The 23291-nt window shown below is 42.0% G+C and overlaps 1 protein-coding gene across 11 annotated transcripts in view; it reads right to left on the bottom strand.

The window, feature by feature from the left end:
* Positions 1–23291, bottom strand: part of nrxn1b (neurexin 1b) — a gene marked incomplete at its 3' end in the record, with an annotated part of 139744 nt that overhangs the window by 83772 nt on the left and 32681 nt on the right. For 5 of the 11 annotated variants that reach the window (XM_079855489.1, XM_079855492.1, XM_079855495.1 and 2 more), the window contains exons 5-9: positions 16799–16960; positions 12838–13279; positions 10929–11318; positions 2580–2884; positions 2163–2186 (exon numbers count right to left, since the gene is read on the bottom strand). In XM_079855489.1, coding sequence (XP_079711615.1) covers positions 2163–2186; positions 2580–2884; positions 10929–11318; positions 12838–13279; positions 16799–16960 — 1323 coding nt within the window. The remainder of the gene's footprint in view (positions 1–2162; positions 2187–2579; positions 2885–10928; positions 11319–12837; positions 13280–16798; positions 16961–23291) is intronic. The other 6 variants (XM_079855493.1, XM_079855497.1, XM_079855498.1 and 3 more) reach the window with 2 other exon arrangements.

Genomic DNA, 23291 nt, shown 5'->3' with positions numbered 1-23291 from the left:
GAGCCAGTGGTTGTTCTGTAGGCAAATGTCAGTGACTTGAATTTGATGCAAGTGGCAACTGGCAGCCAGTGCAATTTTGTGAGGAGAGGAGTGACGTACTCTCTTCGGCTCATTTGGCTTCCTCTATGCATTTGCCCTGGTCTTTCTCACAGCCTCCATTCATTGTTGGTTTGAGTTTGCCACTGAACCACCATTGTTAAGGAAGTTCAGTTTCCCCTTACACAGAACCCCAAATGCTCTTGTGCAAAACATGGCCTCTATCCCCATGCTTGCATCCTGGGGAATGCTTAACATGCCAAGTGTTCTAAAATCACACAGAGGACACTGTTACAAGCTCTACACATCGTTCCCCCTATAGTATAGAAAAGGGCTGTTGTAGAAATCTAGAAGCTACACCCATAAGGAGTTACGTAACAGCACCCTTTTAAGCGCATACTTGGGTCCATCGCCTCAAATTGTTCTGCAAGGTACACAAACCTATGCAGCAATGGTGAGTATGACCAGCAACGCAGTGTCTTGTTCCCACTCAGGGAACCAGTGTTACATTCAGTGACCTAGATTACAAAAGTAACCTTTTGTAGGAACTCAGAGGTGCCTCCGGTTCAGAAGACACCTCTGAATTTCAAAGGGGTAATTCCTACATTCTGGCAGCACAGCGTTGGGATACTGTCCTCAGATATTTACAAGACCTGGGTCTGGGAGTGAACTGGGACAGATGCGTTTCCTGGATCTAGAGCTAGATTCAGTGGAAATGTCACCAGTTTGTGTCAGACCATTGCTGCAATGTATGGAGATACTCATGTGCCTGCCGTTCAAGCCTTTTATTTGTATCAGACAAGTTCTTTTCTCATAAGACAGCTCTGTTGTTAGCTTTGGCCTTGTTTGAGAGACTAGGCTATTTGCATGCATCATTGTTATTTCTATGTGCAAGGATTTTATGAGGTGTATGGGCTGCTTTCGTCTCAGGGTATCCAGACACATTCAACTCAGCGTGGGTCCTTGCTAAAGCCTCTCTTTTCAGGACTTGGTCTTGTCTTCAAATTTTTGTCAGGTTTTATAACCCGGATAAGGGTTTGGCTTTGTCTTTCTGAGAGGATTTTAAATGTATTGCCTGTTAGTGTGCAGCATCTTCTTACAACACAGACTTGAGTATTTACATTTACGGTTTGCATGGCATGACAGCACATCATTTCCACTGCATCATTATGGTTTGTAAACCCTGCAGAAAATTTTAGACGATGGACCCAAGTGTGCACTTAAAAGGGCGCTGTTACGTAACTCCTTATGGGCGGATCTTCAGCGCCATCAGCCAATGAATTGGTGTGATTCTATAAGGCTTCTGACCTTGTGACCACTAACATGTTCTCCATTGTACAGCGTCTCATTCCCACTCTGGGAACCAGGGTTACATTCAGGAACCTAGAACTTTTTCCTTTATTTTCTTTAGACTAAAACACATTTGTGTGTCTCTTTTCTTTAATTTATTGCATGACTTCGAAGGTATATGTTTGAAGACTTAATTTACTTGAATACAATTAGGTGTTGATGTATTAAACAAACAACAGCATTAGTATTGCCCCATTACAACTTAAAATTAATTGACAGACACAAAAAGGGTTTTAGTAACTAAGATAGTCTTGTAAGGATATTTAATTGTAAGTAAATTAAAAGAAAACCATGCAACAGGATTAAAAATGAAAGCGCACTATTTTTAGTAGTGCCACAATTTAGTCAAGAAATCAAAATCTCATGCAGTTTAATGCACATTAATTATAAACAGATATTGTGAATTGTATGTGTATACAGAGCATATATTAAAATATTACAAGCATAAACATTTAAAAATTGTGGCACGTGGAGGGGCTAGAGTAAAAAAAAGTTAGCCAAATAGATTATGCGTGACTTTATCAGCACAGCATTTTCAATGAAGACCATGCAGAATGGGAGGGAATAGAGATGACTGTGGCAGTCAGGACATGTTTCAAACCACTGGGTTTAACATTAACCAAGGGTGATCCTTCTGTAAATGGGGGGGGGGGGGGGGGGAGTACCAACCAGTTCAAAGGATGTTTATAAATAAAGAAAAGAAAAAGAAAGCACACAAAACACCCAAAAAGACAAACAATTTGAATAATATCTACAGAACAATGTAGTTTCTTTACCATGGCATATCCAATGCCTGAGTGCTTTGTGGAATAAGAGGGGAAAGGAAATAAAAAAAAAACTGTGAATAAAATAACAAATGATACTCAAAAAATAAACATGATGATTATCAATGTTGGAAATTAGTTTGTTAAACATTAAAAGGAACGTTTAGTAGAATGACACATTCCATGATTGACGTTAGTTTTACAAAGCATATTAGTAGCTGCATAAAATCAAACAAAATAAATGATATGCAGTGACACTTTAATTCGATGGTCCCCTTTAGACATTCTACTAACAATAAGTAACTTTGCAACTACATGTCAACTAACTCTTATAGGAATTATTTCTATGTTAATGTCACTTTGTGTTACGAGATCTTGACTGAATCATTGGTCTGTTTGGCTCCTTCGAAGCTCCTGTAGCTCTATTACCTGACGCAAATTCCGTGTTACTTTCACATCATGCCATTCATTGTCATTAAATTTCCCATTGACCAGCTCCACCAGAGCTTCAAATGCCCCGGAACCCAAATTTATGACGAGAGACACCGCCCCGTTTATCAGCGCCAGGTTGACATAGTCAGAGGATTTTCCTGTGTGCAGTAACAGTCCATTTCTCTGAAGAGTTTTGAACGACAGTGTGATTTCTTCGCTGCTGCCTTGGATCGGGTTCAGAGAAAGGTCGTAGCAGAAGTATTCTGAACCTTTGAATGTCGCCACATATTCTTCTTCTATTCCTGTAAACAAAGAAGAAAATGATGGGTTAAAAACCTGACAAGGATGTTGTGGCGAGGTGGTCGTGGTTATGCGAAGTCTACAGCGGGGATCGAGTGCAGAAACGAGCGGAAATAACGAGGTCAATGATGGCTAACACCTGTCTCAACACCTTGTACTGGAGCAGTTTGTCACTCTGCTACCTTGAGGAACAGCAGAATGGGTCCAGTGCCACCACCCGGCGTCGTTGGATCAGGCCATCCAGCTTGCTGAGGACCATCTGGTGGCGTGTCCCGGGGTCGGCGAGCTCTTTGTTAATCTCTTTCTCTACCCTCTCCTTCTCTCTCTCACCCAACCCCTGTACCCACTGGCGAGAAGGCCAGTATTTACACAATTATTGGGAATTTTGTGTGCAGATGCCTCTTGGAGGACAAGGCTAGGGACGGGAGATGCTGTGGCTCAGGCTGGGGAAGCTGTTCCGGGACCATCACAGACAGACAGAATAAATGAGAACAAGAGCGGAGCTAATGTCGAGTTTGAGGTTAAATGAGTTAGATGATTTTCCTCTCGAGCAGTCTTGTGATGAAATGCTCAAAAATGCATATGACTGGGTCCGCACCATCGACGGACAGCTAATTCAGCCTGATCAGCTACTCTCCTATGCCTATTTTCCTATTATAAAAGACAGGTTGTATCAGGTGGCCCAAGACACCCAGACAAAGGAAGATACAACCCAGTTATTAGTGCCAAAGGATGCTTTTCCAGGGGGCTCATTGTAATTCTCATCTCAAAAGCGTTGTTGCGCCCTTCGAGAGTATTGGTATGGAACTCATCGGGCCAATAAAATGAGCTTGAAGTCATTAGAGAGGCTTGGGATGAGGGGCCTTCATACAGCCGCAGTGAAATTCAGTATGCCATGGACCTCTGTGCAAAACTTCACACATTGGGGCAGCTCTCTATGGAGAATTTGCTCCAGGCACAGGACAGACAAAGTAGGCTGTACAATAGGGGTAGGTGAAAGCGTAAATTTACACCAGAAGTGCTGGAGTGCTAAAGTGCTTTAAAGTGTTACATGGCGAGTTGGAGATCTTGATTATGAGCTAAGACGAACGGACGGGTGATTCATGTCAAATTTATCATCTCAATCTTTTAAAATGCTGGAATCAGGTGACATCGGTTGAGTTAGCAACGGCCGTTTTGGCAGAGGAAAATCTCGGACCAGAAACAGCTGTCAAAACCAATCTGCTCGCTCTGTTCCCAGGGGGAGACACCTCTCGCCGCTGCAGCTCACTGATTTAGCCAAGTTGCAAGCAAATTTTGCAGATGTGTTTTCACCCCTGCCCGGTCGCACAGACCTCATACAGCACCATATCAAAACGATCCCTGGGGAAGTGGCGCACAGCTGTCCCTATCATTTACCTGAACACAAGAAAAAAGTGGTACAGGATGATTTAAAGGCCATGCTAGAGTTGGACTTTATAGAAGAATCGCACTGTGACTGGGCGAGCCCGATAGTTTTAGTACCAAAAATTGATGTCTCTGTCCGTTTCAGTGTTGATTATAGACGGGTGAACACTGTTATCAAATGCCCGGAGTTGATGAGCTACTTCGGTTAGGTTCGGCTTGCTTTTTATTTGATACTGGAAACAAAAGGATATTGGCAGATCCCATTATCACCATTATCCAAAGAAAAAACAGGCTTCACTACGCCGTTCAGATTCCACCAATTTATTACTCTTCCATTCGGGTTGTTCGGGGCTCTCGCTACCTTTCAGCGTCTCATGGACAAAAACCTCCAGTCAAATAGATTGTATGCCGCTTATGCTGGAACATCTATGTGCTGTCCTGAGATCACTGAGGGTGGCTGGCCTCACGGCGAACCCGCGGAAGTGTGCAAGTGGGCGTGTAGAGATACAGTATCTGGGCCTTTTTTGGGACATGGGCAGGTGCGTCCCCAAATTGACAAGACTGCTGCGATTGCACCTGCCCTAGTCCCAAGACCAAAAAAGTAGGTGAGACAGTTCCTGGGGCTGGCGGGATATTATAGGAGGTTTATTCCTAACTATTTGTAGCTCACCAGCCTGCAGACTGATCTCACTAAAAAGGAAGCACCAGATCCAGTCCAGTGGACGGAGCTGCCCCAACAGGCCCTAACCAAAGAAAAGGCTGCCCTGTGTAGCGGGCCACTCTTACACTCTCCTAACTTTGATCTCTCTTTTTTGTTGCAGACAGACGCGCCGGACAGGGGGCTGGGTGCATTCCTGTCCCAGGTGGTCGGAGGAGAGGAGAAGCCGGTGCTGTATCCAAGTCGAAAGCTCTCAAACATAGAGACTAGATACAGCACCATTGAAAAGAGTGTTTGGCCATTCGTTGGGCCGTCCTCACCCTCCGTTATTACCTCCTGGGACGGGAATTCACTCTCTGTACTATGCGGCCCTCCAGTGGCTCCACTGCATGAAGGATACCAACGCACAGATCACCGTTGGTATTTAGTTTTAGTCCACAGCCTAGGGGTGCAGATGGCTGAAGCTGACTTCCTCTCTAGAAATGAGGGAGCGGGGCTGTAGGCTGGATAGCTCCCCAGCATGAGTCGGGCAGTGGGGGTATCTGGCGAGGGGGGTTGTACACTTGCAACATTTATCAAGTTCATGGATAATTGTGCATGCGTTCATTAATAAAGTTTAAGTTCAGTTTATTTCTAAAGCACATTTAAAAACATCCACAGGCTGACCAAAGTGCTGTACAATAAAAGTATAAGTTTACACAATAAATAAGCAACATACAGTTAAAATCACCATAAGAACCAGACAGAACTACACATTAAAAGCCAGGGGAAAAAGATGAGTTTTAAAACAGGATTTGAAATCAGTTTCTAATGTTCAGTTTTCATCACGGTTCTAAAGTGATTAGGACTAATTGAGATTTCCTCATAGTGGCATAGTGGCTTCAATGACACAATAGAGATAAAAGTGTGCAGAGCATGGATGTCAGGATCTGGAAATGGAAAATCAAAAACTTGACAGAAACACATAAAATTTCCTGCCCCCCCCCCCCCCCCCCCCTAAGTGACGCACATGTACCCGGCCATCCATGTGATGTAAAAGAAAACGTGATTCATCAGACCAGACCACCTTCTTCCATTGCTACGTGGTCCAGTTCTGATGCTCACGTGCCCACTGTTGGCGCTTTTGGTGGTGGACAGGGCACCCTGACTTGTTTGCAGCTATGCAGCCCCATACGCAACAAACTGCGATGCAACATCTATCAGAACCAGATGTTTGCAGAACCAGCATTAACTTCTTGAGCAATTTGAGCTACAGTAGCTCGTCTGTTGTATCGGACCACACGGGCCAGCCTTCCCTCCCCACATGCATCAATGAGCCATGGCCGCCCATGACCCTGTCACCAGTTCACCTTTGTTCCTTCCTTGGACCACTTTTGATAGATACTGAGTACTGACCACTACAGATCGGGAACACCCCACAAGAGCTGCAGTTTTGGAGATGCTCTGACCCAGTCGTCTAGCCATCACAATTTGGCCCTTGTCAAACTCGCTCAAATCCTTATGCTTGCCCATTTTCCCTGCTTCTAACACATCCACTTTGACAAAATGTTCACTTGCTGCCTAGTATATCCCCCCCACTAACAGGTGCCATGATGAAGAGATAATCAGTGTTATTCATTTCACCTGTCAGTTGCCATAATTTTATGTCTGATCGCTGTATGTGACCCGTGCTGGCAAAAGGATTCAGAATGCGCACAGGATCATTTAGAACTACAGGCAAAACAATTGAAAAATGTCATGTAGCCCTCTCACCAATAAATATGGCTCAAATGTAAGAATTATGTCTACTGGGAACTTAATTAACAATAAGCTGGTAAGAGGCACATCTCTAAATTTACTTAATTACAAAACCCAAATATTCAGATACCACCTAATAGTGTCAGTTTAGTGTTTTGTTGTTAGAATTTGGAAGAAATTACAGACTGAAGTTACAAATACTGTGGTCCTATAATCCAAAATGTAAATATTAATCTCAATGCAAAGTGCACACGTTCTGTAAAAATGACCATACATGTTTTCTTTCTCCAAAGGAAAAAAAATAACAAGAATGTGAACTGAACAATAAACATAAATTTACTACACTGGAACTCTTTTGATTCTTGAATCTTTATTTATTTTATTTTTTTAAATAAATGAAATCACAATTCACATCAACACAAGTCCAGAAAAATCACATTTAAACCCAAAGTAATGAATTCTACCCAGCTGAGATTTTAGTTTTTTGTTGGTGCGCTATGTTGGAGCTCTTTTTAATTTGAAACCACATTGAGTACTCACAGATCCAGGGAAAACGCGATTCCAGGAAACCGATTCTAATCCCAAACCAGGAAGCATAAAGAAGAGAACAGCAGCAACCTTGATCCGTCCAGTGACGATGATGAACTTGTCTAGATGAACTCCTCTGTCCACGAGCGAATCCTAATCACGCAACACACATCCGCTTTGATCTCTCCGTCCGATCACTCTGTCTTCAAAGTACATTTCTCAATCACTTTAGATCACATTTTAGTTCAATCCACTTCTCAAAGTAAAGTTAAATCCATAAACTCAAAATTTACAGCAACAAGTGTCTCTCTCTCTTGTAATAGAATTCAAATTTACTACTCTTCACTGGACTCTCTACTGACACCAGGCTGTGTTCCCTTTCAAGGGAACTCGCGTTGCGTCGAGATTGTGAAATCTGTCCAGTCTTATTTGGTGTTGTCTGTCTTTAAAACATATATAAAGTTAAGGCAAGCAAGCAGCAGTTCAGATCGTGTGTGCACCCCTGCCCGCGTTATATAACAGGTAGGGACACACACGTTCTTTGTGTAGCTTGTTTGGGTGAGGAGCATGCCCAGTCAGCACTCGAGGGTGCTGGCTGTGAGCATTGCGATCTGCTTCCTATGCGGACGCTCCAATCCCGCCTGGCGTTCTTTCGCAAGGACGCTCAGGCTCGCGTTCCCCAGGGCTCTGGTCCCGCTGTTGCCGAGGCACAGCGGCGATTGCGGTCTTGGGGTTTGCAAATGGATCTATCAGAGAGGTTTGAGACGGGCCCAGCATTATATGCCTATATAAATCACCAAGAGGGTTTGCGCATACGCCCATTATGCAAACTGGCACGCCAAATCCTCTTGTGGGGCCCAGAATTTTGGAACATAAGTGGATCTGTTTGCGTCTCGAGAGACGTCTCACTGTCCACTTTGGTTCTCCCTCACACATCCAGCTCCTCTGGGACTGGATGCTATGGTACAGACATGGCCGAGGCTACGTCTATATGTTTTTCCCCCAATCGCTCTGCTCCCGGGAGTTCTGGATAGAGTTTGCAAGGACCAGGTTCGCCTACTTCTTATAGCCCCGTGCTGGCTGGGTAGAGTATGGTTCCCCGATCTTGTGTCTCTCCTTGACGGGCCTACACTGGAGCTACCCGTCAGGAGGGACCTTCTGTCCCAGGCAGAGGGCTCGATATTTCACCCCCGACCAGAACTGTGGAACCTGTGGGCTTGGCCTCTGAGGGGGCCCAGCTCATAGGGACAGGTCTCTCAACTGAGGTTGTAGAGACCATTCTACATTCCAGAACTCCCTCCACGAGGAAACGTTATGCCTTGAAGTGGAGAGTTTTCACTTCATGTAGTAGTGATCGTCAGTTGGACCCAGTTAACTGCCCAGTTGGTACAGTGCTGGAGTTCCTGCAGGAACGGTTCACTGCAGGTCTAACCCCGTCCACTTTAAAGGTTTATGTGGCAGCCATAGGTGCTTACCACATTCCTTTGGGTGGAATGTCTTTGGGGAAGGACCCTCTGGTATCTCGTTTCCTCCATGGCACTCTGAGGCTGAGGCTTGCAGCTTGTACCAGGGTGCCGACTTGGGATTTGGCCATTGTCCTTCAAGGCTTTTCCCTGGCCCCCTTCGAGCCAATAGAGGAGGATCCTGACAAGTTCTTGACTTTGAAAGCTCGCCATTTCTTCTCTTAAAAGAATAGGAGATTTGCAAGCACTGTCCGTTGCTCCCTCATGCTTGGAATTTGCACCTGGCATGGTTAAAAGCGTTCCTTCATCCTAGACCAGGTTATGTTCCTAAGGTCCCCACTAATGTGGTCAGACCTATTGTTCTGCAGGCCTTCTGTCCTCCTCCCTTCCAGAATCCGGACCAGGAAATTAATAATTTGCTCTGCCCAGTCCGAGTGATAGATGCCTATGTCCACAGAGCTGCCCTGTGGCGTAAAACTGATCAGTTGTTTGTGTGTTTTGGGTCCCCTAACAAGGGGTCCCCCGCATCTAAGCAAAGAATGAGCAAGTGGGTGGTTGAGGCTATCTCACTTGCTTATGAGTCGGCCGGACAGCCTTCCCCTATGGCTGTTCGTTCTCACTCTACCAGGAGTATGGCGGCCTCCAAGGCCCTTATATCAGGAGTTTCTCTTCAAGACGTCTGTGATGCGGCAGGATGGTCCTCACCGCACACTTTCGTCAGATTTCACTCTCTGGACTTGGACTCTACACCAGGGTCTCAGGTGCTGTCGTCCTAGTGCTGCTCACTGGATTTCACACTGGGCAGACACTCGTAGCTATGGTGGGGTTGGTATAGACGTTCCCATAGCATCAATCTCGATGCAACGCGAGTTCCCTTAAAAGGGAACGCCTAGGTCACGACTGTAACCTCGGTTCCCTGAAGAGGGAATGAGCGTTGCGTCACCTTGCCATATCTTCTTCATGCCTGTCAGCGACTACTTCAGACTGTACGAAGCTAACGCTCTCTGTTTTCGAGCAGGCTTTATAGATTCCTGGTTCGTGACGTCACCCGCATCTGACGTTCCACCACACCATTGGACTGATTTTACATGTGCTTCAAGACGTCATCACGCGAAGCATTCCCATATAGCGTCAATCTCGACGCAAGGCTCGTTCCCTCTTCAGGGAACCAAGGTTACAGTCGTAACTTAGGTGTTTAAAATATCTAAATCACCTCGCCCCTTGAACTCAAGGGGTCACCATGAGAACACCTCATTTGTTAAACAGATTTCCAATAAAACAAAATAAAAATATTAAACGAATATGAATCACTTTGAAAATGACTTACAATAAAATAAATAAAATAAAGTTTGCAATTCCAAAATGTGAATCCACATTCCAATAGTCACACACAGCTGCTCACTTCAAGAGCTTCAATATAGAAATAAAATCCCATAAAGACCTTATATAAAAATAAAACCTTAAACTTGAAAGGGCTCTACAGTCGATTTTGGGGTTTTCACAAAAATTAGTTCATTAAGCTCTTGTCTAGTGATCCCAATGCTCCAATTAGCAATTAAACATCTAAAAGTATTTTTATTTGTGCGTTTTCTGAGAGGAGTACCTTTCCTTTGTCCATAAAAAACTATCTAACTAGTGCTGAATGACAGATCTGAAACGTGCTCACAAAGACGCCTCAGACAGCGAGTGATCCCTATATATACATATACACAGAATTACAGTATTTCAAAATATCTGTCTTGGTGAGTATTCACGCAAACATTATCTGTTATGTCTTATGTGAACGTTTGGTTAACTGTTGGGGAAAAATATCTGATGTGTAACATTATTTTAGATCTGTCCGGATCAGTAGGTCTGAATGTATAGGCCGTCTGTTTCATTAATGTTAATCAAACAATTGTGGTATCATGGGAAAAAAGTTTAATATATATATTTTTCCTATAGATATAGGACATATTTGGTTTTGACTTGAGGTGTGCCAAATTTGGTGTTGTTACCATTTTAAGGTATGGTTTCTGGGTGATTTTGTTTTGGAACCTTCAGAAAACTTCAACTCGATTTGTCTCAAAATTGACTTTGATGACTCTATCAACTTCAAACAGGTGCAGCTCAGTCATTTCTTTGTCTGATTCCAACCAATCATACATCATTTTGAAGGTTTTTTAATAGAGAATGTGAAAATAACAATAATACATTTTAGAAAATTTGCTCAATGCGACTCATTTGCCAGCACGGGGTCACATATAATAAGAAATAAGAAGTATTAGGCCTCACCTCTCTCACAGGAGCGACCAAGATAGCCCGTCCCAGAGCAGTCACACACATAACGGTTCCATCCTTCCCTGCAGATTCCATTGTTTTGGCAGGGGTTACTGAGACACTGCTTGGGTGCCTCTTTACTGCAGGAGGGCTTTACGCCTGCTGCTTTCTGCACCTCAGCTAAGCGGCGGATATCTTTGCTCTGACCATTGATGAATAGGTCACGAATGCAGCCTACATAACCATAATTGAGCAGAGCGGTCCACACCTCAGTGGGAAACACCATATCAGCTTTATTTTCAGGCAATCCTCCTAGATACAGGTTATCATCCAGGTCAAGAATCTCACTGTCTCCTGGTGCTTGGTATGTTGTTTCCGTTGCAATTCCGTTGATAGAAATAGTACCTGCAATTCAACAAAGCCAGAGAAAAATTTGAGATGGTGCGAAGAAAATCCTGTTATGTAGAGAATGACTTAAAGCATCAAGACAAGTCAAGTCACCTTCATTTATATAGCACTTTTTACAATACAGATTGTTTCAAAGCAGCTTTACAGTGATAACAGGAAAATAATGCAACAAAGTTTGTTTCTGCTGTACAGCAGATCTAGAAGAAAATAGTGTCATAGTCCAGCTTAAGTAAGTTTAGTGATGCTTCAGCGTATTTGGCTTGCTGTCCGCAGTAGAGGGGCTCGAGGAAGCAGCTTAAACTCAAGCTTAGATAAACCCCCCAGTGGGAACACTAATGCTTGGATGATGAGTATGATAGCAAGATGCCTAAATTATGTTGGTGAAGTTGGGGAGGTGGAGGGACGCCGGAACAGCTGATGCCAGAGCAAGCTGAGCGGCTGCTTATCTGCTCCGCCAGTTAATTGAAAGATTAGATGGGTTAACTCCTCCCAAAATTACGTAATGAACTTCACTTAATTGAGTTAATTTATATATATAGCCGCTGTGGAGAAAACATTGATGTCATCGTCTAGCTCGGTTCAGTTCTCATATAATGGTGTCAATGCAGGCAGATCAATAATATTGTTGAATATTATCTGGTAACATTTTCTGTAAATAGATATTTATTCTTAGTATTCTTGCAAATTTTTAAATACTCATGACAAACAACACTGTCTCTCATATCTCGCTCACAGTGTAAGGCCAGGGTTTCAAAACAGTTTATGTAATTACCAGCTCTGGAGATGGAGTGGAAAACACAGCTGGAGGACAAATCTAATTTTCAGCTTGACATCGCATGGCATTTTGGCCAGGAACACATGCCAACAATAAGCAAACCAAAAACAAGCTTCCTTCAGATGTTGTGTTGTGGCACTGTGTTGCAGATCAGTGAATCAGGTGAGACAAAAGGGGAGTATTCTAAAGACGCTTTACTTTTTGCTTGCTGCAGACAAAGCAGATAGTAAACAAAATTTTACTGTGGTGGGGTGATGCCGCACAGTATACAAGGCCTGAAAGATCTTAATTTCACTGTGCAAATTTGTGTATTCAGACAGTAGAGAAAGTTTGTCTCTGAAATGTTTTTAATAACAGCTTATTCAAATTTTTACATCTTACTTCCATGTTTTTCTTTTTAAGCAGTATTTTTTCTTGTGCTTTTTGTGGTCTGCATTCTAAAAATATATATATATATATATTCAAAGTTCAATGATGGAAATTCCTTTTGACAAATATAAAGTAAAATGCTAACTAACGACAAACCATGCATCTAAACACAGGTGAAGAGCTGCTGTTCCAACCACACAAGCTTGTGATGCTGTTTGTGAATGGTTGTTGGAACGGTAGTTTCAAGAAACACCAAATTACTCAACTACCATCGTAACAATGGAACATGTGACCACAGTTGGCTAACAATGGGAAACACACTCCTGTTAAGCAGTCATCTGATCTCATACACAAGCTCTAGTAAAATCTTACCTGATTTTCCATCCCTCCGGAAATCCACATGATACCACTCCCCATCATTCACTTTTTTGTTAACAGCCAGTGTCTTGGTTGTGCCTGATCCCATATCCAGAAGCAGGTACAAAAGACCATCCAGTATCTCAAAGGCAAAGAACTCCACCTTCAGTGTGAGAGGGCTCTTGGTTTCTTTGGTCTGTTGCTTAGGTTTCCCATGGTTAAAGAGCAGAAGTCCATTGGGTTCAGAGGTGCGAAAGTCAAAGGAAATAGAACCGGTCTTCTTAGTGTTCCATTTAAGAAGTGTGATGAAGGATTCCGGTGTCTCAAACGTGATGGGATCTAATGCGACAACATTCTCACACTTGAAGGAAACAACTCCATGGATCTTCATTTTGGGGTCGCCTTTAAAAGCCAGTCTGGACAGCTCCAGTCGAACGTCATTGTTTTTATATACAACCTACAGATATATAAAAATGTCAGTTGAAGAGAAATAATCCGAGAAATCTCTGATCTAAACTGTGTTTGCAGAACCCTTACATGAATGGGTGGAAAGACTGATTGATTGACAGCACACAGTTGGCCCTATCATACACCCGCCGCAATGCAGCCGGGTGTATTTTTTGCTAGTTTCAGCCAGACACAGTTATCATTTTCACGTCCTGCACCTTGTTGTTTAAATAGCAAATGCATTTGCGCCCATCTGTGTGCCCATGGGCTGCTGATCTGAAAAGGAGGTGTGTACAGGCGCATTGTTGGTGCCTTGCTATTTTGAGGCAACTGAAATAGACTGCGCCACTGACCAACAAAAACCTGCATCAATGGTGCAGTATTTTATTTATTTTTTTGTTATTTAAAGGGCGCATTAGTAATATGTGCCTATAGGCGGGTGCACAACGCACGTACACTCTGCTTATTACACACACACGACGCAGCACACAAACATGCCAAATATTAAAAAAATATTGTCTTTTCACTTAGATTATGTTGCCGTTAGTCGACTAAAAGAGCCTTAACCCTCTGGGGACCAAAAACGCGCCGGCGCGTTTTGCTCGGTTTTTTTTTTAGCAATGAAAAATAAACACAAAATGCTCTGTTAATTTTGATCTTTAATTTTCGTGTTATACATCAATCGATCCTGTTCAGTTTCTATTTTTTTTTCTGTATACTCACAATAAAAATAAAGTGTTTTGCTTTTTGACAAATAAAGAAACTTTAACATGATGCGATTTCTGCCTTCTCTCTGTCAGTAAACTCCCATTTGAAACGCGTTCGAAAATGATCTATAACTCCGCGAAAATTCTGTCAAACAGGCAAACAGACCCACGGGCATAAAGCTTGAGATCGCATCTGTTAAATGAAGTCATTTATATAAAAAACAAATATTATCAGCTTCTGTAATCTGTATAAAAAGAGAGCGATTCCAGTCGAGCTCATTACGAGCTCATTGACTTTAATTCGTTCACGCCTACTCACGGAGCGCGCTATTCACAAGATAATGTGCTAAGCCATCTATGCAAAACAGGTAAACGCCCCCAAGCAAATGCATTAAACGCTTCAAGTTTCATCATTTCGTCACCTGCGCGTTGGGAAGATGACACGGTACACCGGTGCGGAAGCCCTTCAGTTCGTCCTGGATACTAGCGACGAAGAGTCCAGATTTTCATCAGAAGAGGAGCGCGACTACTCTGATGACGACCGTTTGTATTTTGGTGGACTTGCCATCCAGAGTACTGACATTTTATATCTACCTATTCAACACGATCTAATGAAAGTGCATATCTATACCATGAATTTAATATCTCGTACCATTTCAACGTTAAAAATGTTTTGTTTTGTTTTTTTGTGTACATATGCTACACCCCTTGGTTAGGAAATTTGTATTTGTATGTGTAGCCTAAATGATATGTTTAGATCATTATGTATGAAAGATAGAATTTAGAAATTATTTTAGAAAGTAGGTGTTTAGATTATATTTTGACTATATAAATGCTGCCTCATTATCATTAACGATGCATGCTCGCAAATATCAGTTGTAAATGTGTGTAAATGTGCTGAAATGTGTAAATATACCCAGTTAATGAAGTGCACAAATGTGTTAGGCTAATGTTTGCGGTGTGCCTCTCCGGTAATGGCCCATTGACATGCATATAGGCTTATTGCACGCGTCTAAAATTATTTACATCAGTAATTCATTATAGACTAATGCTACTATAGTTATATTTATGTAATAATATTCTTCAACTTTTTTAAAAGGAATGTAGCTTCATCACTACCTCCGCCTGCAACTCGGAGTGCGCTTAGCAACACAGTCAGAAATCAGAAAGAGTAAGTACATATTTACCCACTATTTTACAGGTGTTAGTTCAATTTTGTTTATACTTAGTGTTAATAATATGAGCCTGTATGACTTTATTATTTATTTTTGGAGATTGGTTGATGTTACATATGTTTTGTAACTTTTTTTAAAAGGAATGTAGCTTGTTCACTCTCGCCTTCCACTGCAACGAGGACACGCAGCAACAAAAATCAAAAAGAGTAAGTACATATTTACCTACTATTTTACAGATGTTAGTTACATTTTGTTTATATACTTATACTGATGATACAAATGTAGCCTATATGTGCCTGTGTGGCTTTGCAACAAATGTGTTGTTATGCATGCACAATATAACAATTATTGATTGGTAATGTTAATATAAAAGGTCACATATATGTAATATATGGTCACATTTGATTTGCTTAGAGCCCGCATCAACGGGGCATAAGCATTTACTGTGAGATACCTGCCTTTACTTTTGTTTTTACAAAATTACAATAAAACAGATTGAAAAACAAAACATTTGAATCTCCTCATTCTTTGTTCAGGCTGCCTCACTGATGGCCCATTAACACTTGGGGGAGCGTCTATGTCACACCTCTGGTCTGAATCTCATTAATATTGATGACCCATTACCACTCCCACGCATAAACCTCTTCTGACAAAAAAACTGTTTTACAATGTTTAAATCAATGTAGTGTTTCATGTGAACAATCAGGCAGGATGATTTTCATATAATTTTGAAGCTAGAACTCAAAGGGACAACATCAATTAGTCAAAAGTCTTGTGGACACATATTTATTATGTGTTTTGTGTTCTTAAATCAGCAACTTTCATTTTATTTTTTTCCAATAACCACGCATAAACATTATTCTCTTAAAAATACAAACATCTACATGCACGTTGCTCGCATATTATGGTAGCCCTGTTTGTGCTATATAGAGTGAATTTACACCTTTGCCATTAACATGTTTATAAATAACTGAAAAAAGCACAAATATCAAGGCATGTCAGAACATCTCAAGGACCCCAAAAACAGCTTGGTCCCCAGAGGGTTAATTGACTAAGATTTTATTAGTCGGTTAGTCGCAGAAAAAAAACTACACAGGAAGTGGCAAAATCACGCAGGCTGTAACGGACAGATCGTTAACGTCAGGAAATCCAATAATTCGCCTATCATTCATCAACCTCAAATATGGCTTATAACTTAAGACATGTAAGTAGTAGCAACTTCTAAGTCTGCTCTCTCTAATGTAAAAAAAAAATGAGTTGAGGGCAGCCCTACTATTTAGTATATCTGCTTTACACGTGAGTTGAGGTTTGTGAACCAAAGTGCAGTCTTTTATAAGAAAAACAAAAATTCAGAAAAGACAAAAAGTAAAAGACTAAAACTAGACTTGACTGTAAAGTGGGTTGATATTTACTGTGGGAGATGTTAAAGAGAACCTCAGTGCTCCTCCTACAGTGAATTCCAACCCTATCCATAATGAGCACTGTAGTTAATAAGGTCAATTGCTTTCAAAACATGTAATGGTTAATTAAAGGCTCTTTGAACCTGTTTTGTTCTGCAAACACAATATAGGACATAACAGAAACATAAGCTTCTATAAAGCTCTATACAGCTTCATCTGCACTGATATCTTGTAGTAGGTATTTTACCTCCCTCAGACAACCCATAAAGTTGTTGCTAACAGGTGATCCAGGCAAGTCGGCTGTACCAGGACTTCCTCCAACATAGAAAAAGTCATCAGAGCCAAGCATAGCGTAGTCCTCTTGAGTATATTCTTTGGTAGTCGATATTCCGTCCACAGATATTGTTACCTAAAGAACAAACCACCGGAAAATTAAATACAGGTACCACTTTGCTACTGTCTGGATTTCGGTTTCTTCAGTCACTAAGATGCACTGAACACTGCATAATGAGACAATGGAGAACACGCCAGTGGTCACTTGATCGTAAGCCCTATAGAAACACACTAATTCATTGGCTGATGGTGCTGAAGTGCCACCCATAAGGAGCTGCATAACCTGGCACCATCACCTCTGATTTTCTTATCTTCAGTGCACTATAGTTTCAGCCCCTTTTGTCTAGCCACTCGCCTTTAAGTTGATTATTCCCTTTTTGAGTGACAAGGTGGCATTTCTGAAGTGTCTACCTTAATGAACGTGCATCATTGTCCTGTTTGGGGGTTTGTCATGCGGAGGCCATGTTAGAAGGATAAGGATTTCCACACTTCAAGATCTTGAGCAATCATGAGCTTCAGACAATGCTTTCACTGTGGGAGACTATCTGGCCACATTCTAGTCACCTAGCTATGAGGTGCAGAAGTGGAAGAGTAAAGGAGGGCGTACACTGTGCGAGTTCTGACACTTGGGAGGTCGTGAGCCATTGCACACGTTACGAGTCAGTTATCCTGATAATCACGTCAAAGCAGCTGGTACCTGTACGTCTGAACTGCACGGCGAGCCGGTGGAAATCACGTGAGCTTTCGTGCTACACACAGAGACTGGAGCTTTCAATGTTGCTTCTATAGCTTCGGATAGAAAAGAATAAAAAGATGAGTGTGCAAATGATTTGGTGAAAAGCAGAGAACACAGCTATCCTTCCAACAAAACAACTAGAGAGTGTGAATATATGTGTGTGTGTGTGTGTGTGTGTGTGTGTGTGTCAGTGTATGAGCACACTGTAGGGTTGCAGCAACTACTGGGCTATAATAATAATCATAGATCTAGCCTATGTGACGTGGTTGTGTATGTTTTGGCAATAGAGAACAGCCTATTCACTGGCCAAAATCGGGTCGATTCCACAAACTTTTTAAACATGTTTGAAAATGATCTGGAGGTCGGGAGATGCTCATAACATACTTGGCTAGAATCGTATTCCTCTCACACACTGGGAGCCACGACCATACGAGCATCAACGATTTCCACACAATTTCTCCCGAGAGAAAAAAATTGCCTGTCAGCTTGTACGACAGCAAAAATCGCACCATGTACGTCCAGCTTAAAGGAGCAAGCACATGGAGATTTGAAGCTTTCTCTCTCTACCTGTCCTAGCTCACACCGCTCAGTGAAACAGCAGACGTTCCAGATGAACTTATAATGTAGGCCAGAAAGAGATGTGCGTGTATTCCTCCTTCCTTTGGTTCGAAGTAGGACCGGTTACATTTGGTGTCGTGACCTGGATGGGAGTGAAGTTTAGGGGGGTAAGACACTAATAGAAGCAAGCGAGTAAGAGCTGTGCGTGTTAACCACACTCCCTTGCATCCTGGGGAATGCTTAACATGCCAAGTGTTCTAAAATCAAACAGAGGACACTGTTACAAGCTCTACACATCGTTCCCCCTATAGTATAGAAAAGGGCTGTTGTAGAAATCTAGAAGCTTCACCCATAAGGAGTTACGTAACAGCACCCTTTTAAGTGCATACTTGGGTCCATCGCCTCAAATTGTTCTGCAAGGTACACAAACCTATGCAGCAATGGTGAGTATGACCAGCAACGCAGTGTCTTGTTCCCACTCAGGGAACCAGTGTTACATTCAGTGACCTAGATTACAAAAGTAACCTTTTGTAGGAACTCAGAGGTGCCTCCGGTTCAGAAGGCACCTCTGAATTTCAAAGGGGTAATTCCTACATTCTGGCAGGGATACTGTCCTCAGATATTTACAAGACCTGGGCCTGGGAGTGAACTGGGACAGATGCGTTTCCTGGATCTAGAGCTAGATTCAGTGGAAATGTCACCGGTTTCTGTCAGATCATTGCTGCAATGAATGGAGATACTCATGTGCCTGCCGTTCAAGCCTCTTTCATTTGTATGAGACAAGTTCTTTTCTCTTAAGACAGCTCTGTTGTTAGCTTTGGCCTTGTTTGAGAGAGTAGGCTATTTGCATGCATTAGTGTTAGTTCAATGTTTATGGATTTTGCACCAGGCCAGTCAAAAGTTATTTTCTGCAGTCCTTTTCACTTCCCCTGTTTGAGACAGATGAACAGGAAATACTTTATTGGCCTATGTTGACCGTATGGATCAATAGCCGCTTTCCGACCAAGTAGTTACAGGAACTTAGTTCTAGGAACTGTCCACTTCTAAACAGTTCTAAGAACTACTCTCCCCCAAACTCGGTTTTGCTGTTTGCGTTCGCACTGGCCAAGTGGCCATAGGAACTGGTAGGAGGGGTAAGGGAGTGACGCAAGCACGGTGACTTTTATTTTGACGGCGCTGAGAACGCCAGAGCAAACAATGCTCGCATTCTCTGTGTTTATTAGTTAGCGATCTGTCAAACAGTACTGTTTAATATCTTATCAGATAGAACTGTTATAGAAAGTAGACAGTATATGAAAAAAGGTTATTAGCCTATGCCGTGTAGTTGATGTCCAGTGTTGCTAGCTGAGCAGATAAAAATTCATGTTTGGCTTGGTCCCCTCAAAGTTGCGTTGGATTTTCTCTTCAGCGTAAAGGTTTAGAGACCCATCTATCACTGTTTTCCATGTTTAAACTTTGTATAGTTAGTTTATGGAGTAAATATATAGGCTATAATCTGTGTGTTTACATTCTAGCTGTTTTAAAAATGGCGGGTGCTGGTGTTCCACGTGCGTTCGGTCAATCAGCGTACACTAACGTCACAGGTAGTTCCTATAGTGCTGGTTTAGACCCTACTCTGAAGTAGGACCTAAATTAGTTCCTCCAAATGGAGTTCCTAGAACTAAAATCGTTCCTAGTTCCTGCGGTGCGAACACGCCGACATCCGGGTACTTTAGCCAATAGTTCTAGGAACTGTGAAACGGTTCCTCCGGTCGGAAAGCGGCTATTGGTGCACGTCTGAGCAGCTTTTTTGCTGGTCCTAAGAGAGGAGCTGCAGAGACTTTCACATTGGCTATTGGATGCAATTTCCAAAGCTTATGAGGCTGCTTTCGTCTCTGGGTGTCTAGGCACATTCTACTCAGCTTGGGCCCTTCCTAAAGCCTCTCTTTTCAGGACTTTTGTATGGCGGCAGGTTGGTCTTCTCTACAAGTTTTTGTCAGGTTTTATAACCCGGATAAGGGTTTGGCTCCCACTGCACACGTTTTGTCTTTCTGAGAAGTATTTAAATGTATTTCCTAGTATTGCCTAGTGTTAGTGTGCAGCATCTTCTTACCACACAGACTTGAGTATTTACATTTACAGCTTGCATGGCATGAAAGTATATAATTTCCACGGCATCATTATGGTTTGTGAAACTTGCAGAAAATATAAGACAATGGACCAAGTATGCACTTAAAAGGGTGCTGTTATGTAACCAGGGATGTGATTATGCGAGTGAAGACCCACCGTGAAGCATTTTTTGTTTTTTAAAACACCTGAATCGGCCATTTACTGCATGAACTACCAGGAACTGTGACGAGTGACACATGGAAATATATTTAACAGCTATAATTTATTTCTAGTAATACAAAACAGGATGTCTTAACAACTTTAGGGAAAATGTAAGGGGGATAAGTGCTATTCTGTAGTTCTGTAAATAAAACAACTGTGCTTCCAATACTGATCAATCTCATTCAGTCAATAAAATTCCACTCAAACTACAATAGGAATAGGCTACATAAAAAAAATAATTTAAACAAAAGTGTTTGGGGAAACTGCACATCATATTCTGGCTACACAGATAAAACAACCTAAGAACCATTTATAAATTATATTGATGCTTTTTACGTATTAGAAAATGAAGACTACACATAATCTTATCAGCAGGATGATTAAATTATATTAACTGGAATAAAATGTATACAGAAAGGGAGCAGAGAACGTGACAGATCGACCCCAATCTTCACGAGGTCATGCTTTGCGTAAAATGACCTTTTTATGTGCATCCAATAAGCACTTTTTAGCATACAGATATGACACACAATTTGTGCGTACATATGATAAGAAATATTAGCCTGGTAATACCAGACTCTGCTACTTCGCTTTGCTTCGTAGACAGAGTCTGGAACGGCATAACAGAGAAGTGTTTTCTCTCTTGCTAGGGGGCGCTTGTCTGAAGTTTAAAATCATTGGTTACCCGTAAGCCAATCACATAACGTTTGGTTATGGCGTGTGTTATGCGCATGCTCGGCCGCATTTAACTTTCACTGTAAACACATGTATGATGCGAAAACAAAACCATCGAGCGAAATACCGGAGTGAACATGGCTGTGAACGACTTTTGCAGGTTAAGTTAAGTAAATCTACGCATCCACGGTACAATCAGCGTGTACGTCACGGCTCTCAGCCCGCCCTCTGTTCGTTGATTGGCCCGGCTGTTTCCAGACCGGTGGCAAACAGAAAGCTCTGAAGCTGTCTCAGACTGAGTACAGAAGCGAAATGAAATTGAGCGGAAGTACGAAGTCTGACGTAGTCAGGCTAACGAAATATACACACCCAGCCAATTCTACTCAGCGGGTAAATTTTGCAAACCAGATGCACATAAATGATTACTTTTGCGTATAAAAGCGCTCGTGCAGTGCCAGGAGCGATGGTGAGGCTGTCCATAACTTGAGTCTAGCGTGAGTTTAAACTAGGGATGTCCCGATCCGATCACGTGATCGGAAATCGGGCCCGATCACGTGTTTTCAGACTCGATCGGAATCGGACGTTACCTCCCGATCAGGACTCGGATATATGTATATATATTCTCATTATTTTTTAACACATCTATAGTTATGCGGTGGCACAGAGTTACGCCGGTTTCACACTGCACGCATTAGCAGAGTGTAAGCAGAGCAGGAGCAGTGCATATGGTGAGCAGGGGCAGGACACGCGCGTTTTGCTTTCACACTGGCAGCTTTTGTCACGCGCGGCTGAACCGCGGGTTGTGTAGGGCAGGCTACAGACAGAGTAGGCTACTCTATAATGGATAAGTTGGCATTGCTTTTTTCGTTTTCAAATACATTTAAGAATAAAGACTTGTCAAGAAGCTTATTTTATTAATAATTTAATATAACTTTTTGTTCATCTTTGTTTTTATTGTCATGGCAACAAGTTTGTGTTTGGACATTTGTTTTCTTTTTAAATTGCTGTTGGTCATTTGATTGACTGTTTAAAACACAATAGATATCATCAATGCACTTTTTGGATAAAACTGCGGTGTATTTTGGCCATGATCAATGTATTGTCACTTTAATTCAGCAAAAGCGGCGCAGCAAAAATAGACTCGGCGCCGAAACGATCGCGGCACTCCTGCTCTGCTCTGCTACGCACTGCCGCGCCGCCTCTGCGCGCGGTGTGAACGCTCTAAAGCCTGGTTTAATCTGTTAACATGGGCGGCGAAAAAAAATACGCACTGCACGCTCTGCTAACAGTGCAGTGTGAAACCGGTGTAAGAGTTAGGAGTGCAGTTCCTAAAAGCACATTACTGGCTTTGCAAACACTGTAGCACTTTTATTTTTGATTTGTTCACATGCCTGCCGGGTATTTTAAGTTGAGGTGCTATTTATATATATTAGACTTTTTTTATATTTACTGTTGCACTAAAGTCCAAAAGTGAAGAATTTATTTATTACTTGATTGTTCAAGCTACCTCACAGAAGTGCTCTGTTTGTTAACAGAGTTGTTGAATGTTAAAATAAGGTGAATTAAATAAAAAATAAGGAACATCCTGGATCTGTTTTTTCGCTCTTCTTTATTCTTTTTTTATGTATTAAGTATCGGATCGGGACTCGGTATCGGCAGATACTCAAAATCAAATGACTCGGACTCGGACTCGAGGGCAAAAAAACCTAAACGGGACATCCCTAGTTTAAACACTCAAAAACCTCCTGCTAAAATCATGGAACCACAGTGATTCTATAAGGCTTCTGACCTTGTGACCACTGACATGTTCTCTATTGCACAGCGTTTCGTTCCCACTCTGGAAACCAGGGTTACATCCAGGAACATTTTTCCTTTATTTTCTTTAGACTAAAACCCTTTTTTTCCCTGTAATTTATTGCATGACTTATATATGCACAAGGTATATGTGTGAAGACTTAATTTACTTGAATACAATTAGGTGTTGATGTATTAAACAAACAATAGCATTAGTATTGCTCCATAACAACTTAAAATGAATTGACAGACACAAAAAGGGTTTTAGCAACGAAGATAATCTTGTTAGGATATTTAATTTGTAAGTAAATTAAAAGAAAACCATGCAACAGTG

Source organism: Squalius cephalus, assembly GCF_949319135.1.
Source record: "Squalius cephalus genome assembly, chromosome: 21".
Taxonomy (NCBI): Eukaryota; Metazoa; Chordata; class Actinopteri; order Cypriniformes; family Leuciscidae; genus Squalius; species Squalius cephalus.
Note: the sequence above shows the minus strand (reverse complement) of the source record. Positions and strands in the feature narration are given on the sequence as shown.